This window comes from Callorhinus ursinus, unplaced genomic scaffold, assembly GCF_003265705.2.
Source record: "Callorhinus ursinus isolate GAN/ISIS: 27379988/994484 unplaced genomic scaffold, GSC_fseal_2.0 scaffold3, whole genome shotgun sequence".
In the NCBI taxonomy this organism is placed as follows: Eukaryota; Metazoa; Chordata; class Mammalia; order Carnivora; family Otariidae; genus Callorhinus; species Callorhinus ursinus.
The window spans coordinates 81,722,699-81,740,499 of NW_027397065.1; the positions used below are offsets into that span (position 1 = coordinate 81,722,699).

General features: G+C 46.9%; 1 protein-coding gene across 6 annotated transcripts in view; it reads right to left on the reverse strand.

Moving 5' to 3' along the window:
- Positions 1 to 17,801, reverse strand: part of TRIO (trio Rho guanine nucleotide exchange factor) — a 337,626-nt gene that overhangs the window by 118,574 nt on the left and 201,251 nt on the right. For all 6 annotated transcript variants that reach the window (XM_025867461.2, XM_073891080.1, XM_073891081.1 and 3 more), the window contains exons 13-19: positions 16,946 to 17,120; positions 12,463 to 12,658; positions 11,502 to 11,668; positions 9,278 to 9,397; positions 7,434 to 7,625; positions 6,803 to 6,952; positions 2,894 to 3,008 (exon numbers count right to left, since the gene is read on the reverse strand). In XM_025867461.2, the coding sequence (XP_025723246.2) occupies positions 2,894 to 3,008; positions 6,803 to 6,952; positions 7,434 to 7,625; positions 9,278 to 9,397; positions 11,502 to 11,668; positions 12,463 to 12,658; positions 16,946 to 17,120 (1,115 nt within the window). The remainder of the gene's footprint in view (positions 1 to 2,893; positions 3,009 to 6,802; positions 6,953 to 7,433; positions 7,626 to 9,277; positions 9,398 to 11,501; positions 11,669 to 12,462; positions 12,659 to 16,945; positions 17,121 to 17,801) is intronic.

Sequence of the window (17,801 nt, forward strand, 5' to 3'; positions counted from 1 at the left end):
GCTTGATCCCAGGACCCTGAGATCATGACCTGAGCTGAAGGCAGACGCTTAACCAACTGAGTCACCCCAGTGTCCTGAGCAAAGCATATAAACATGAAGTTCATAATTTCTAAAATATGGCCACTAAATACACAGAAACATGTTTAACCTCACTCAGACAATGAGACCATCTTGCACCCTTTTCCTGGCCAGCAGTGGTGCTGTCCAGTGCTGGCAGGACTGGGGGAGAGGAACATGCAGGGGTGACCCCATATTACTGAGGGGAAACAGCACCACTCTTGCAGCGGGCACTCTGGCGACAGGTGACGTCATCGGAAGTCTGCACACCTTTGAACCAGCAATTTATCTTTCAGATGTACGGTGCTTACACAAGCCATATGTACTCAGGTGCACAAACACTAAGGCGCTGTTTGGAAAAACTGGCAGTGACATCTGAGCCCAACTGGGAGACAGGTTAAGTCAACTATGAAATCATTATCCTGGACATTAAAAATGATAGAGATCTTTAAATTCTGATATAGAAAAAGGACTAAGATATGTTATTATTATTATTATTTTAAGTAGGCTCGACACCCGGTGTTGGAGCCCAACCTGGGGCTTGAACTCACCACCCTGAGATCAAGACCTGAGCTGAGATCAAGAGTCAGATGCTTAACTGACTGAGCCACCCAGGTGTCCCCAGAAGAGGACTAAGATGCATTATTAAGTGAAAGAAGCAAATTGCAGCAAAAAACAGTCCCATTTTGGTAAAGAAATAAAAATGCGGGACGGTGAGTAGAGTGAAATCCACGTGTGTTTTTCTCTATATGTTTATGTTTATATTCATAGACGTACGCACAAAAAAGTCTTGACGGTGGAGACCACTGGCAAAGGAAATAGGTAATTTATATACATTTGTACACTTAATTTTTTTACAGTAAGTCTGTTTTACTCGAAGTTTATAAAATACACAAGGAACTTTGGAAGAAGATTCTAGAGACAAACTGCAAATCAAATAAATGGTATCTAGATTATAACTTCATTAATATTGGGAACAACCTTAAAAATATTAAATTTTCCACAAATATTTCCCGAGGTCCGGGTGGGCTGAGAAACATGAACCTGTGAGCAGGATTTACGTGGCAGTTCAGTGGTCATGCTCCCTTATCTTTACTGAAAAAGGAAACTAATGTAGTGACACAAATTAAGACTTTGAAATTTGAAGCCAGTCAAAAAATTAAATGAAAGTATCACATGTGAAAATTAACATGAGCCAATGGGTCTTTTCCAGGCTCTTCTTTCTACAGTCCCTGCCTGGGGCCCGACTGACTTGGGGCGGGTAAGCGGCCAAGCAGAGCGCTGACCGCCCCCACCTGGACTGGGATGGGAAACCAGCTGGGGCTTCCTCATGCACCTGAAGGATTGTCTGGGGTCCTGGGATGCTGTCTCTTCTGGCACCCTCACCCTGACGTGGATTTGCCACACTGTCCCACACATAAATCTTTCGTCCCCAAGTACCCAGTGAGAGAAACAGAACATTCTGTTTTTAACTCTCCGTAGCACCCAGAATGATGATACACGGCAGCAAGTGCACAGTGACTACCTCGTGCGTGTGCCTGTAGCGCGCACACTCCTCTCACACACACACACCCCCATCGCACTGGTACAACCTAGGACGGATCATAACATCTTTGATCAGAGAAAGCAGAATACGGCCAACAAGCAAAGGCAATCCTGAAGGATGAGAGAAAAGCAATGATTTTTACATGACGTGAGCCGAATAAACCGATTACCAACACAAGTAACTTGCTGGCAATGAAGACTTGCTCCTGCTGAGAAATGGCTGCGTTAGTCACTCATCTCCCCAAGAGGGAAGGCCACCAAGTAACAAATACGAAATCTCCTCTGCAGAGGACAGAACTCTACCACTGTGACAGATCATTTTTCTGTGACACCTCTGACAGATGAATCCAGATGAACAGGGCGCAGAGTATAATGTACAAAGTTTCTGCCAATCATATGGGTTTAAAGAGTGAGACGAATCATCTGTTAACGGATTATGGCAACTTTTCCCCTATGAAACCCAACTCTGAGAGTGCAGGCTGTGGGGCCCCAGGTTCCTCATCTGTTTACTGCCGGCCCCTGAAGCTCACAGTGAGGATAGCAGGTGCCCCAATGGCAAGACTGTTTCAAACTCTTAATCATTTTCTGAGGTTATTTCCATGTCATTTTAATTGTATTTGTAAAAAAAACCCACTATGATTAAATCTAAGTTTTAAGTTAGAGAACACCTGAATGTATTTCCGTTGTAAAGTATTCAATCAGAATTCTAGAGTAAAAATCATCAGTCCCCCTCACTTCCATCCATACCAATCCTATTAAGTTTAGTATCAAATTTTCCCAGACGAGTTTCCATGCCCTTAACGTTATATATATGCATACATAAAAACCCATGGCTTTACAGATTTTTACTCTCAAATGATACCAGAATGTATGATATTTGGCAATTTGATTTTATTAATGCTTTAAGCATACAAATCTCTAATACCTTCCAGCAATGATTTTGGTGTATAGTTTCTTAATCTGAACTTTTAAAAATATTTTGACTCTAGATAAATTCTGGTTTTCCTTTTTCCCCAATTTACAGTGTTTTCACCTGCCTGAACAAAATAGTCCAGGCTAATAAATTATCATGCTGCATTTTCTTCCTGCTTATACTCTTCGACTTTAGTCAACAAAGTATCAATCTATATCATTTGTTTCATATTTTATTATTAAACAAAGATAACTGGCGAGAACTTTAATAATACGAAATGAACATCTAAAATGAAGCCCTGGGTCTTGGGATTTTAGAACACATCCCGCCAGAGCCCCGGGGCTGCCCGCCGGTAAGGCAGCTCATAGCTGTACTCACTTTTTACTTGTTGTTCAGGGGCTTTGATATGTGTCACCATTCCAGGCATGTTCACACTGTTCCTATGCAGGTACTTCAGGAAGACATCTGCATTCCTTCTAGCAAGCGTGCAAGCCTAAGAGATACATGGAGGGCAAGGCGTTGTTAATGTGACTTCGACAAACATGTATTTTGAGTACGTATGGATGACGACATCGTATAGCTCTAACACACATCTTTAACTAAAACATTCGTCGGGCCAACTTGTGGTTGGAAGAATACACAGGTTACATCCTATTTCAATTAAAAAAAAAAGTCTGTCTTGGACCTCTTGCTCTGAGGAAGTCAGCTGCTGGGTTGAGCACCGCCCCACAGAGAGGTGCACGGGGCAGGGGACGGAGAGAGGCCGCGGGCCTGCACAGAGAGGAGGTGGGGCCCTTCTCCTTCCGGGCCCCCAGCCAACAACCTGGCTGCAGCCTTGGGAGAAACCTTGAGTGAGAGCACCCAGCTAACCTGTGCCCGGATTTCTGGAAAGGGCAGACAGTATTTTCAGCTTTCCAAGTCCTATATTCTCTACCTCCCCGTTGCAAGTACTGAACCCAACCACTGTGGAGGAAAGCCGCCACGGGCAACATGGAGAAGAGTACGAGTGAATGGATTTAGCTCTCGGGGGCTAAGACTGCCAAACCCTGGTGTGAGCCATCAGTTTTGGAGTGGTTTGTTTTGTGGTGTTATTGTGGTAACAGATGACTGATGGATTCCAGGTTTATAAACCAAGTAAGTAATTTCATTAATGTATTAAAAAAACAAGAGGAAAAATACCCTTAATTATATGTGAGTTGGAAATATCTTATCCATTTCCTGTCTCAGCTCTGGAATTACTCTTTCTTCTAGAAGCTCTGTTTCCTCCTTCTGATACATGGTATTTAGACCATAATCTGGACAAGACACAGGGAGCTCATTATTACTGGTTGGTCACTATTTCCAGGCCTTTGCAGTACATGGAGCTAGGACACTTTTTAATTAAGAGAAGAATGTATCATGAGTCTCCGCAGATTAGCCTGAAATTGGCTGCACTCTAAACGGTGAGGAAGCGGCTGCAGACGGCCGGGGTTATGTCAGGAGGACGTCAGAGCCAACCTGCCTGGAAGGAGCTCCCACGAATGGGACAAGTTGAGTATAAAAAGATAAATGACTGCAATTGATCAAAACACACCAAATATCTTAAAATCCATGAAGATAGAACAAAAACTAATCCTATGTAGAGGTTGCTAGGGCAACAGCTCATTATTCTGAAAATGAGAAGCAAATGGAAAGATTCAAGCACTTAGCCTGCCTTTTCTGGACAAACTCTATTTGAGAGTAACCAAATAGCTAAGGAGGGAATAATTCTAGCTAATCAAGGCAGAAGGAATGATAGAAGCTCACCATTTTGCAACTCCTAATGAAGCATTATCACCACAGGGTACTAAACCCATTAGGTAAAAGGCAGACAGAGAAGCACATAATGGATTAACTGGACTTACCACGTTTGAAGCAATGGTAAACCCTCCTATCACACAGACACAAAGAGAAGCAGACCTTATGTGCCTCCTGATGGAATGCCAGGTACGCTGAGTGCACACACACACACACACACTCACACTCAAGCCTGAATCTAAGTGAGGCTCTCAACAGAACACACTTAGAGAATCCAGGATGGTAAAAAATGACTCCACAGGATGCAATTATGGAAATCCAGAGTGAGAGAAATCCCACAGTATAACTTACTTCTTCAGCTAATAAATAGTAATAAAAGGGGGGGTGGTGTTTCGATTAGAAGAGATTTGGAGGGGCGCCTGGGTGGCTCAGTCATTAAGCGTCTGCCTTCGGCTCAGGTCATGATCCCAGGGTCCTGGGATCGAGCCCCACATCGGGCTCCCTGCGCCATGGGAAGCCTGCTTCTCCCTCTCCCTCTGCCCCTGCTTGTTTTCCCTCTCTCACTATATCTCTGTCAAATAAATAAATAAAATCTTTAAAAAGAGAGAGAGAGAGATTTAAGAGACATATTAATAAAGTCAACGTGTGGACCTTGTTTGAATTCTGATTAAAGCCATATATAAGACAATACGGGTCAAAGAAATTTGAACGCTGTTGGATTTTGTATAAAATAAGAAATACTGTTAATTTTCAGGATCCGATAATGGTATTGTGGTTAGGTTTTAGAAAGGCACAATTTAATGTTTAAATACATACTGAAGGATTTACAAATAGAATGATGTAACATTTAGAATTTAAAGTAGCCCAGGGAAAGTGGGCATATGCCCATGTGCCCGTAACTATTGACGCTGGGTGAGAAGTACACAGGAGTTTGTTACCTGTTCTATTTTGTACGCATCTTTAAACTTCCATTATGAAAAGTTTAAAGCTATCCAATACACAGACACTACTGAACCTAGCTGAGAGAAGGAATCTGAACAGGCCAGTGAGTATTTTGTTTTATAATTTTATCTAAGTATCTGTCTAAATTTATTTAGACTAAGTAGTATTCAATTCTGCTTTATTCTTTTTTTTTTTAAAGATTTTATTTATTTATTTGAGACAGAGAGAATGAGAGAGAGAGAGAGAGAGAGAGAGAGAGAGAGAGCACATGAGAGGGAGGAGGGTCAGAGGGAGAAGCAGACTCCCCACCGAGCAGGGAGCCTGATGCGGGACTCGATCCCAGGACCCTGGGATCATGACCTGAGCCGAAGGCAGACGCTTAACCCACTGAACCACCCAGGTGCCCCAATTCTGCTTTATTCTAAATGGATTGCAGAGAAAGAGAGGCAAATTATGAGGATCCCAATGGAAACGTCCTCACATTGGCGGGCATTTCATAAATGTAACAAGCAAGGACACGTAAGCCCACGCAGGGCTTTCAAGCTCCGTCTGAAATGGTTCAACTGGAGGCTGAGGGAGTCACCGCTCTTTTCCCACCCTGATCTGCTACAAAGAAAGTCATGTGATGGAAGCTCCAAATAAACGACCAGATACAATTTTCAGAGTTACAATCTGTTCTCCCAGACTAAACAGTAACTGTCAGACATCACCTTCAGAATGGAAACAGAAATTATTAAATGTAACACGAAATGGGGTCAGAGGGGTCAGAATGCCAAAGCAAAACTCAATAAAGTGACAATGAAAAGCACACACCACACCTACTTTTAACAGGTCTGAGTGGCAACAGGCAGAGCCTCAGAAGATTCTCAAGAGTGAAAGAATACATCACAGAAACATGGAAATGTTGCCAAATGTTTTGAGCACTTTTTAGAACATCTGGGTGATTTAGGTATGAACACACACACACACACACACACACACACACACAGGCGGCTAGAGAAACTCCTCATTTGAAGCTTCTCAGAGTCGGGCCTAAATGGAATTAAAGTCTCTTTTGTAGGAAACACTGGCTGAGTGAGTATTAGTAACTAATCCTATAAACCCCAAGAGGTGTTCCTGCTTTGTGTCTACTCTGCGCTGGGTTCAGTCTTTATTCCTAAAAAGGCTGAATTTCCAAAGGAAGATTATTTCAAGCTATCGGCATTTCTGTCTCACCAAATTAATCTCTCTATCTGCTCAGAATCATCTGGTGTTCCGACTTCCACCCATGCTTTATTCACACAGGTTTCCAGCTCTTTGGGAAAACTAGGGAGTGTAAATCACAAATGGAAGATTTTAAAGACTTTCTCTGACCACCTAGCCCAGCGTGGATGCAATGTCACACAAGGGGAGAGCTGCAGGTATGGGGAGCTCCCCGCCCCCCCGCCCCGGGCCCTGCACGCCTGGTGCCTGGGAACCTCTGGGGTTCTCTGACGGACAGTCTGGACCCTGCCATCTTCCGGCGAACCGTCCTGCATTTGTGTCCCCTGTTCAGGGAGGCACCAGCACCCCAAAGGGCGGGTTCCTTACCTTCAGGAATGCTTCCTTTTGCTCCAGGTGCTTGCTAATCATTGGCGTGACGTGGTCCGTCTCTGAGTTGGGGCCCAGCTTGTCGGCGCCTCCACACCAGTCCTCTTCTCTCTTGTACTCCTGCTCCAAGCTCTCGAGCACACTGCAGACCTGTGAGCAGAAGAGCCGCAGGCTAAGAGGGGCTGGTCGGCGACCGACGGCACAGAGCGGGATCTCCGGCAGGTGTGGTGGGTCAGGCTCTAGGGATAAAGGTGCTGGCCTGGGGACCAAGACCATCGGAAGGAACCATGGGCTCCGTCTTACACGTGAGGACAAATGCAGGGGTCAAAACAGGCAGGCCTTTCAGAACAAGAACCAAATAAAAACGGAATTTCTGGTCTCTCTCTGGTGTGTTTCAGGCTATCCATTTAAACGAGAGGAGAACGCAGGTCTTCTCGGCCCCTTTCCAACCTATTACTCTTCGAGTCCTAAAGTAAGCGATAAGCCTTCTACCTCTGGAATGCTCTTCTCTGCCTCGGTTGAAGTCACTGGCTCGGCAATGACTGAGGCTTAATGACAGAGTTGTCCAGTCACCCCGAGCTCAACATAAAAGGCTGGTCAGGAGCCCAAGGCATCGAACCCGCCTCCTCACCTGCTCTGAGGTTTTGTAGAAGGCGACAGACGCGTTCACGAGCTTGAGGCGGTCTTCCATCTTGAGCATGAGCTGCTGCCAGTGAGAGGCCACTTTCTCGGCGCAGTCCCGGATCATGTCCATGTCGTAGTGATTGGCCTGCAGCATGGCTTCTGCCTTCTGCTGCACCTGCAGGGCGCTCTGATGTGTTTTCTAAGGAGAGAGAAAGGAGAGGGGATACTTCTCTGTCTGGGCCGTCACACGTCGACTGGGAAGGAACTGGGAAGGCTGCCGTGGTGCTGCTCCACCTGCTTCTATAGAAACAACTTCCCTTAATATTCATCAGGACACTTCCACAAACACAGCAGACCGTGCAGTTAAAAAAAAAAAAGTTTTCATGCCTAGCAACAACCGCGCTTACATTTAAATTACCTAATGAAGGATGAAATGCATTAAGACATTCCAGAATGGGTCCCACTTGTGGGGTTCTCAGCTTGAGAAATAGCAGGGAAAATTAATAGCCAATATTCTAAAAAAGCTGTTGAAATGTTCCAAGTTTATTCTTCCTATTGGTCCTCCTTGTAATAGCAGCTAGAGGCACATGAACACATGGAGAAAAAAGGTGGCCACCATGAATGCCTTTTGCATTTTTACCTTAAACTTTAGACTTGAGTAAAAAGTTTTCAAGAACTATTGACTTTAAAAAAGAGAGAGAGAGAGAAACATAATTCAAAGCTAGAAATGAGCCAAGTGTATTCTCTGGAGGCTCATGCTACATTAAAATATCAAACTAACACCAGAAATCCAGTAGAATTCCTGCTCATGCATGTTCACTAGAAGATCCCATGAGGGGCTGACAGGTCAGGTTCTCCCAATGAAGCCTCGGAACACCAGCCAGCACAGCAGTTAAGGTGGAGTACATGGGTTTCTGTGGACACAGATTTTTTTTCTTTTTCTTCTTCTTTTTTTAACCACAGCAAAATTTTGCATTTCACTGAAAAGGCACTAAATGACCCCAGAAAAGACTATATGCAACATAACCAACCCTACCCTTCACCCAGATACACGGACATGTATTAGGCATTTAATTATTAGAAATCACTAGGCACAGCATACAATTTTCAAAAGACGCCCAGAGTCTGGGCTTCAAGAAGAAGAGCTAATATGTGTCTGCTGACGCTGAGTAGTTGAAAATATGTCAATCTCGAGAATAAATTAACAGTATTTTCTGTGGCTTTATTCTCTATGTATGTAACTACAGCAGGAAACAAGTTTTCTGCAATCAAATGCTCTTTTTCCCGAGAGTGTACCTTGAGACTACCTACCATAATTAACTCCCCTCTCCCCCCCAAAAAACTTGGCAAATAATGAACTCACATGCTGTGAGAGTGAATCTGAGTGGGCTTGGCCCTGGCCTGGCACCGACCCCGCGAGGGTGAGGGACGCTGCTGTTAACCAGGGTCGGAGGAGTTCCATGGATAGTGTTGTCTACTGGTGATGTGCCCCTGGTCTGGCTGAGCCGCCCTCGGCGCTCTGCTCTGTCCAGGAGTATGCGTACAGGACCCGCAGAACAGAAAGCCCCTCAGCCCAGACCCCAGCTCGGGTTCTCAGGTGCAGGTGCTCCCGACAGTGGGGGGTGCGTGCCACCAGGGTCTCACGGCTCGGCGCTGCGAGGTCCCCAGGCTGGCACACGCCTCCTCCCCTCACTGCAGTCACCAGCCCGTGTCCTTTCCCTGAAACACGCTGGAGATGCATCAGCATCATCACTCTGGATCCTGCTGAACCCCACCGGGCTTGGGGTCAGTCCCCCGTGAGGGGGCTCAGCAGACGTGTCCCGAGGTGGGGGGGCAGGCCGGTGTCCCTACCTCGATGGCGTGCTGGAACTGCTCATGCTCCCTCTGCAGCTGCTCGGCCTCTTGTAACGAGCTGGCCGTGATGAGCCCGGCATTCAGCATCGACTCTCCATTACGGATCCAGCCCAGCACCTGAAACATGACACAGGGAGCTCCAAGCGCCGGCCCTCCGCAGGGGATCCCCCTGCAGGCCACCGGGGACACGAGCCAAGTGGGCAAGGTGGTCAAGCTGCTCACGTCAGCTGTGAAGCACGGGTTTCCTTATGATCCCACTGCCTGATGTCCTTCCACAGTATCCGATCCTAAGTGCTGCATTGTAAAATTAATTCAGTTATCTTACAGCTTCAAACGGGTGCTGAAAAGGTGGGGAGTCCAGCAGATTGTTATTATCATATTAGTCGACAGGTCAAAGCAGATTGAGAATCACCTACTAGATACCCACTGCCCCAAATAATTCCCTGATAATGGGGCGCCTGGGTGGCCCAGTCGGTTAAGCATCTGCCTTCAGCTCAGGTCATCATCGCGCGTCCCGGGATCGAGCCCCAGGTCAGGCTCCCTGCTCAGCGGGGAGTCTGCTTCCCCCTCCCCCCTGCCGCTCCCCTCCTGCTCGTGCATGCACATGCACTCTCGCTCTCCCTCTCAAGCAAATAAAAACCTTTAAAAAAACCAAAAAACAAATAATTCCCTGATAATCAAGAAATGTATTTTTCATTCCTTTTTTCTTAATAAACATGCAAAATTAGCAAACTCCCTGGTAAGGGAACTATTTTTTATTTCACCAACATATTTTCCAATTTAATGCCAGTGTTAAACGACCTGCTAAACGAAGAGTGGACTCGGCGGTGCTACGACGCTCAGGGCTGTCCCCCGAGATGCTCAAACAAGAGCGTTCCAATCGTGGAAGCTGCAGGGCTGCGGGCAGTTCCTTGTAGCACAGACTCCTAGGTACCTACTCAACGCCTACTTCTCCTCATCTCCTTTACTCAGAAAACCTCGACTTTGTGTGTGTGTCGGGGGGGGGGTGGATTAAAATAAAGCCGCGTCACTGCCCCATCACAGCTCCGTTCGAGTTTGGATGCTCTCTCCAGCTACCGAGGTCAATGCAGTCGTCTCTGGGCAGTTGTGTGACCACATTTCTTCTCTGATGCAAGCACTGCTTCTTCCCTGTTACGTTTTTCCCTTCCTGCTGCCTGGCAAGTGGAGGGGGAGCCGGGGCTGCAACAGCCACCTGACAACCCGCCACCCACACAGCTGCCTCACCTATCACGTGGCCACTGAGTGAGCACCTGCAACAATCTGCCACGTCCTGACATGTCACGTGGAGAAAGTACTTTTTGAGCAGCACTTTGAGACTCTTACAGGCAAATGCAATTCCTCATGGATAGTTTATGCTTTTGTCTCTTAGACACACTGTTTTGTTTTTAGCAAGAAGGAACACTTTATTAACTGGTCTTTAAAAGGCAGGTCAGAATGCTTCATCTCGTTACACGGGAGACCAACAGGCGCTCTTACAGCTTCCCAGTTTGACAGTGTATCTGCTTTAATGTGAGTACCACCCACTCAGGCACCACACCTCGCTCACACTCCAGAGGCACCTTATCCCCTCTTCTCAACCTAACACGCTTTTCTGTGCCTCCACCAGAATCCCAGAAAGCCATACTTGCCCTGTATCAGGGCGGTACCATGAGTGGTTTCTCTGCTCATGAGATAAAATGTCATGTACATGCTGAATGTATGTATACATGGAATCCCATTGGCTGTGAACCGAAAGCAATCCCTCCCAAATGTTCCATTTTTATTTTGCCATGCTCTCTGAGATAGGACAGTAGAGCAGGCTTGTCGCAGAAGAAAACCCCAGCCCCCTCTAGCCTGTCACCCCATCCAGACTGATAACAGCCTATTTGGCAGAACAATCATAGAGTTATTTAGCCTGAGAAACAATGTGCTCAGTTTCAAGCAAGAGACCACCAATAACAAAACAAGCTAAGTGAATGTTCCTTTCAAGTGATACACCTGCTGGGCGGGGAAGCCTCTTCCCCTACAGAATAAACACACAGCTGTCCGGGCACTGGTTCCATTCTAGCACACGAGCTGTGGCCGTACCGGGGGTGTGCGTGTCACATCATGCCTCACAACAGCTGTGTTCTGTATCCCAGACGACCAGGAGGTCCGTCTTCGGGGGCTTTTATCAAGCGGGGCCCCTCTGGTCTGGCTCCGCGACCAGCAGCTTGTTTACCTGTTTCACTTCAGCCTGCAGGTGGCGAAGCTGCACACATTGTTCCAGGTGCTTCCGATGCTGTTCCGCTGCTAAATCCAGCTCCTGCTGCTTTTCATGAAGGAACTCCAACAGGTCCTGGACCCGAGTTGCCATGTCAACATCTCTATCGCAAAGCAGCTCCACACCTGCGGGCAGTGAAGGGAGAGCCCAGAGTTCGACTGGTACGGCCGCCGGCTCTTCAGCCGCGCATGGCATACACTGCGCTTTTGTGAAGAACATGCCCGGCCGGGCCAGGCCGTTACCTTGAAGGCCAAGTGCAAGGAAGGCATAGCGGGCAGAGGAGTGTTACATGTGCTTCCGAGCATGGGAGGGGGCCTGCAGGAATGTATCCGATGTGTTCCAAAGCAAAACATAATGTAAAGCTAATCAAACCAAACCCATTTCCTGTCCATCTACTTCTACAGGGATAACTGTGGACACGAGCCCTTGGCTCTATCAATGAGCGGGCTCTGGCTTCTTTTGGCTGTACAGCCACTTGCACCCTGTTTACTCTTCAGGAAGCACTGAATTTGGTTTGTATAAAACGAGTAACGTAGTAGCAGGTTGTCAAACACTACGGACTTCTCTCTACATTTTTGAGCCCATAGTGACCTCTGCTGGTAAAATATAAACTAAGAAAAAAAATTAAGAATGTGAAAAATTTTTTGAGATTCACATTTCATTCACGGATGTACAACTGGAGATCATGCTCCCTGAGGCGACGTGCAAGAATATTAAAGGAAAGTACGCTAATCGTAATGTTACATGTGATCATGATATGTGAAAATAAAACAGCAAAATGTTCCTTTTGAAGAGCAGGTACCTAGAACATCTATGTCAGGGGGCTAACTAAACTTGGCGGCCAGCACACAAATAAACAGGATGAATTTCCGTATGATATGAAACCCCCACAACTGACAGAATGAAATGCATTCCTTACCCGAAGCCTGCACCTCATTGACGTACTGCAAAAGGTCCTGCCCTTGGTGGATGACATCGAAGGTCAAGTTGTTCATGGTCAGAGCTTTGTCTGCATGGTGCTGGAGGCGTTGTTCTGCTATCGTGAGATCGTCCGTGTCAAAATCGTTCATTTGCTGAGAAAGCTCATCGTTCCAAGACTCAAGGTCTGAGATGATCTGACACAGGAAAGTATCTTCTTAGGACCAAGACTTACAAAATAAGTATCTGCTGTGACACCTCACTGTGCCAAGTAGGGAAGGAAGGAAGGAACTAATATGACCATGTCCGAAGGACATGGAAGCCAGCCGTAGGGGCTCTCACAGGCCAAAGATGGGACAGATAGATACAAAAAATCTATCACAATTGAATAAAATTTACAAAATAAAGAAAAACACATTAATGCCTAGTGATTAAAAAAAAAAGAAGAAGAAGAGCTAAAAAGCCTAAAATTAAACGAAAAACTCCTCTGCTTAGAAGTTGACAGGAAGGGCGCCTGGGTGGCTCAGTTGGTTAAGCGACTGCCTTCGGCTCAGGCCGTGATCCTGGAGTCCCGGATCGAGTCCCGCACCGGGCTCCCTGCTCAGCGGGGAGTCTGCTTCTTCCTCTGACCCTCCCCCCCTCTCATGCTCTCTCTCTCTCTATTTCATTCTCTCTCTCAAATAAATAAATAAAATCTTTAAAAAAAAGAAGAAGAAGTTGACAGGAAACCAACTTTTATCCTGAAACTGGTAAAAGAGATAATTATTTAAGCCTATAACAATGAAGGAAGATTGCCCTTTATAGATAAATCTAGTTATTAAATGTAGAATAAAATTCGAAAGGCTGTTTTTCTCATTCTGTTTTGAAATTCTAGTGAAATAACTCTTCAGGCAATGATCACCAATGTGCAGTAAACTATAATGGAAAAGGATGGGGGGACTTAATGGGAGGGTCAGGCTGCCACCTCCTAATCCCACAGACCAACCTAAGCTCCCTAAAGAAGGAGGACCAGACAGGACTAGCCTTCTCACAGGAGAAGCCGTGGCCCTTGGGGAGCAGCTGGCACAGAAACGGAACCCGAATCTTAATCAGGTCTTTACATCGAACTTGCAAGTTTATAGGAAATACCAGGGAAAGAAAATCACTAAGCGAACGCAGAATGTGGGACCTGGTTTCTTCCCCTGATGCAGTCATTCCAACAAGTCATGGCAGGAAAAAAAGGAAGGGTGGATGAAGAGATGACTCCGGATGGAAAGACTATCAGCCGTGTAAGCGGCACCCACGCGCCTCCCCGCCCCCGGCGCAGCTGCAGAGGGCAGAGCAGAGGTTGGGTGTTAGTTAGAGATCAAGGCCTCCAGTTGGTGAGGGGTGGTAGACTCTGGTTATGTGGGAAAAGGCCTTATTTTGTCAAGATACTTAAGAAAGCCTTTAGGAGGGAAACGGTAAGCTGGCAAAGCTTTGCTCTAACATACTACAGCACAACAATAACAAGAGAAGGGATGTTTGCAGCAAGGAAGACACAATCCTGCCATATTTGGGAGATAGGCACGTGGACGGTCACTGTACCACCCTTGCTACTTTGGAGCCGGTTTGAAAACTTCTGTAATCTACTTTTTAAAAATTCAGGCTAAAAATTACAAAATCCAAAAAGAAGGAAAAGACTTCTTGTGAAAGAACACTGCATTATCTACGTTTCAGCGGGATAACCTTTCCCATGAGTCCTGATTTCCTTTCATCCAGATGAGCAGTAACCACCTGAGTTTGAAAACCTGACAATGTGAGAGAGTTTACATAGAACCCAGCTAGGAGATGGGAAGTAATAAAAACTGAAGGCTTCCCCAAACTCCTATGGCAAAAATCTTCTGGATTTATTCTTTCATTGGTGGGGTCTGCATGCAGTATGTATATTTACACTAATTTATTAAATTGGGCTAATTTATAAAATTAATAAATTTTAAACAATGTTAAATTACACATAAGCCAAAAAGCCACTGAGGGAAAATATTTTTTAAAAGGAAAGAGCTTACCATACCTTTAAGCTTTATCTCCACCCTAAGGGTAAATTTCCTTCTTTAACGTTCCTTTTCTAACACTGAGGCAGGAGAGGGTTAGGTGTGGTGGTGAGGTACAGACTCAGCAATGATGTCTCATGGAGGCAGCATCAGGCTCAGACAACACTCAAGAGCAGATAATAAACAAAAATGAACGTGCTAGAACCAGCAGGACTCAAAAATACTCATTGAGCTTATGGCCATGATCAAAGGATCATCAGGAAAAATCCTGCCCAGAGTTTATCATTACAGCTTGTTAACCGTACAAGTGAAGACAAGAAATCAGTGGCAAAAACAAAGCTCAAGAAAGGGGAAGTAATTTTTGAACACGAATTCTTTGGAGAAGTAACTTTGTTTTTAACTCGATCCCAGAATGTGTAGAAATTCTAAAAGTTCCTCTTCCTAAATGTACATATAACTGTTCTGTAAGTAACTATCACAGGATGCTATAGTAATGACTTCGTTGTTTTTAGATCAAAAGAGCAGATTTTACCTGGAATATCAAGAGGCTGAGACTGTACTATGTCTAAGCCATAGAAAAACTAGATTCACTTTTGAGAGATAGAAAGGCTATGAAGTACAAGAGATAGGAGAGATTTTTAAAAACTGGCCAAGGAACAGATAAGTTTCTCCCATAAAGACAACTCCATGCCTCCTACGGGCAGTCGGATGGAGCATTTTCCCAGATAAGGGAAGACACCCCAGCCGAAGCCTCAACTTCTCAGGTTTCTATGTTTCAGGATTATTCCAGAGAAAAGAGGTTCTTAGGCTATGACATTCTAAAAGCTTTTAGACTATATTTTAGCTGGCCTGTGACTGACCTGCAGGTTTAATTTCCTCAGTTGAGGAAAGCACTACGCCTGGCCGGGCACACTGGCTTTATTAAAGGCCACTGGGAATTCTGTGGCTTTGGTGTGGGAAAATTATGTTTCTGGTTCCTGAGCTACATTTTAAAACACTAGTTTGTTGAAAATGGAAATACAATTAGAATTTTTTTCCTTTAAGTAGCAGTCATACAAATGAAGCCAAGAGATTTCCTTTTAAAAATATCAAAATGTCTTGATGAAAAACTTCAAGTAATGCCTGATTGCTCTGTGTTTTCTAATTGAAACTACTCAAAAGCAGCTAAGTTTATCAAAGCAATTCATTCGAAGTAGAGGTCACAGAGGAAAACAGGCATGCTGGGTCTTCTGCTCATACAGTCTGCAACCTGGAACCGGCACACCATCGCCCAGGCCCCGGGCAGGTCCTTAATAAGCTAGAGCACAGCGGGCTGTTTCTCTACATGGCTTCGTGTGGCTGTAAAGGTCAAGACACTGAGAGCAGATTTTACCAGACAACATGGGTGGGATTTAACTCCTTTCTTGTCATAAACCAACGATGACAATAAAAACAGCCAAGAAGGCCTTTCTTCAATGAAAACACTGATGGGAGATTTAGACAGATGGCCAACCAGAGACCCCCCTCCGCCCATGAGAGGCCCAGCACTGGGCCTGGCCTGGTCCCTGTACCATACACCAAGACCACCACTCAGAGCCGGGCCTACAGACAGACCCGAGAGAAGCAGGCAGGGCCCACTTCAGGCAGCTACTCCCCTGAGCAGAGAGAAGTGAAACAGTCCACACAAAGTCCGGCCACCCCTCTGCCTTCAGTGGCACTGAGGGTCTGGCGGGGGGGAGGGGGCACACCCTACAGACTCTGCTCGGCAGTCACAGGACCACCTGGCGGGCTGCTGGTACCCGGACAGGCACTCGGTCACTCCAGCAGCTGTATGAAGCTGCTGACAGGCACCAGGAAACCGGCCTTCTCTGGGCTAAAGTGAGTTCCGGTTCCTTTCATCATGTTCCACAGGCAGATTCAGCACCATCCAATTATACTTACTTCTGCTTGTACTTCAAGTTCAAAAATAAGATCTTCCCTGACACAGAATTAAGAACCCTCCTTTTGTTGAAGAAAAAGAAAAGAAACCTCATATACAAGATGTAACTTTTAGGTAAGAAGAACGAAAGATCATCCAAGCACCCTTCTGTGGAGAAAAAAACTGGACTTCATGCTACCAAACATGCCATCGGCCCAGGCGAGGCTTATTCTCACCGTCTGGGGAGGAGGGGGGGAGGGCGCAAAGACAGGCAGCGGGGCGGGAGGGGGCCGACGGAAGGGACGGGGAGGACCTCGGCCACAGGGGTGAGCCTCTGCGGCACCGACAGGGGCGTGCGTCGCGGGACCCAGCCCGGGCTGAGACAAGCTGCTCGTGCGAGGCAGCGGGGGGCTTCAGCTCCGCACACGGGCTGTGCTCTATACCCTGCTGTGTGCCGTGGCCTCCGGCACAAGCCCTGCAGCTCCCAGGGTGAGGCGCACGCCCCCCTCTCCCCGTCCTCCTGTTACGGCGGCCAGAGCGAGAGGCCGCGGAGAGAGCAGGAGGGGGCCACTCACATCGATGGCGTCCCGCTCGAATATGCGCAGCTGCAGGAAGAGCTCCAGCTTGATCTTGCGCTCCTGGAAGAGCTCCTCCATCTGGGCCTGGGCCTCGTCCAGCTGCTGCAGCACCGTCTCGATGTGGCTGATGGAGCTGTTGTGGGGGGTCTTGTTGCTGGAGATGGCCGAGTCCCTGCAGAAGGGCAGAAGGGCAGAAGGGGATGGGACAGGCATGAGAAAGTCTCCCACTGTCCGACCCCAGATCCGGCAGACCGCGCACACTTCAGGGGGAGAGAGCTGGCAGGAAGCGGGGCCGCTGGTCTCAGAAAATGGAATCAGCGGCCCCTCCCGCGCCACACAACCCTGGCCTTCCTCCTCCAAGCAAGCTGCCAGGTTTGAGCCCACACTGAAGACTGCTCGGCACCTCCCGTCGCTCTCAAAAGAAGCCTGTTACGGAAAGTAACTTCAGCGGAGCTCAGCTTTAGCCACTCTTCTCCTTAAGTAGAGAGAACAGAGTAGACGATACCTGTTTGCTACACACGCTAGAGTCAGGGTGGTGACGGGCTTAAACTCTTAATGCCACCCACTCAGCTTTAACAAGTCACTTTTGCCTGACTCTTGGGCAAAGTGAGCATCCCGTGAAGCTACCAGGCATGATTGAAAAACAGTCCTCTGAGTGATCCAGTAACATGAATCTGCTCCCAGGCGCAGCAGGGCCCCCTGCCTTCCTGTGTGGAGGGGAACCCCTGAGGGACAGGGACTCCCCCCCCCAAGGCCGGGGCTCCCCGAGCCTCAGCGCTGAGGACCGGGACACCCACCATCCTCTGGAGAGGCACATCACTCAGGGCCTGGAGGACACAGTCCTCGGAGGTTT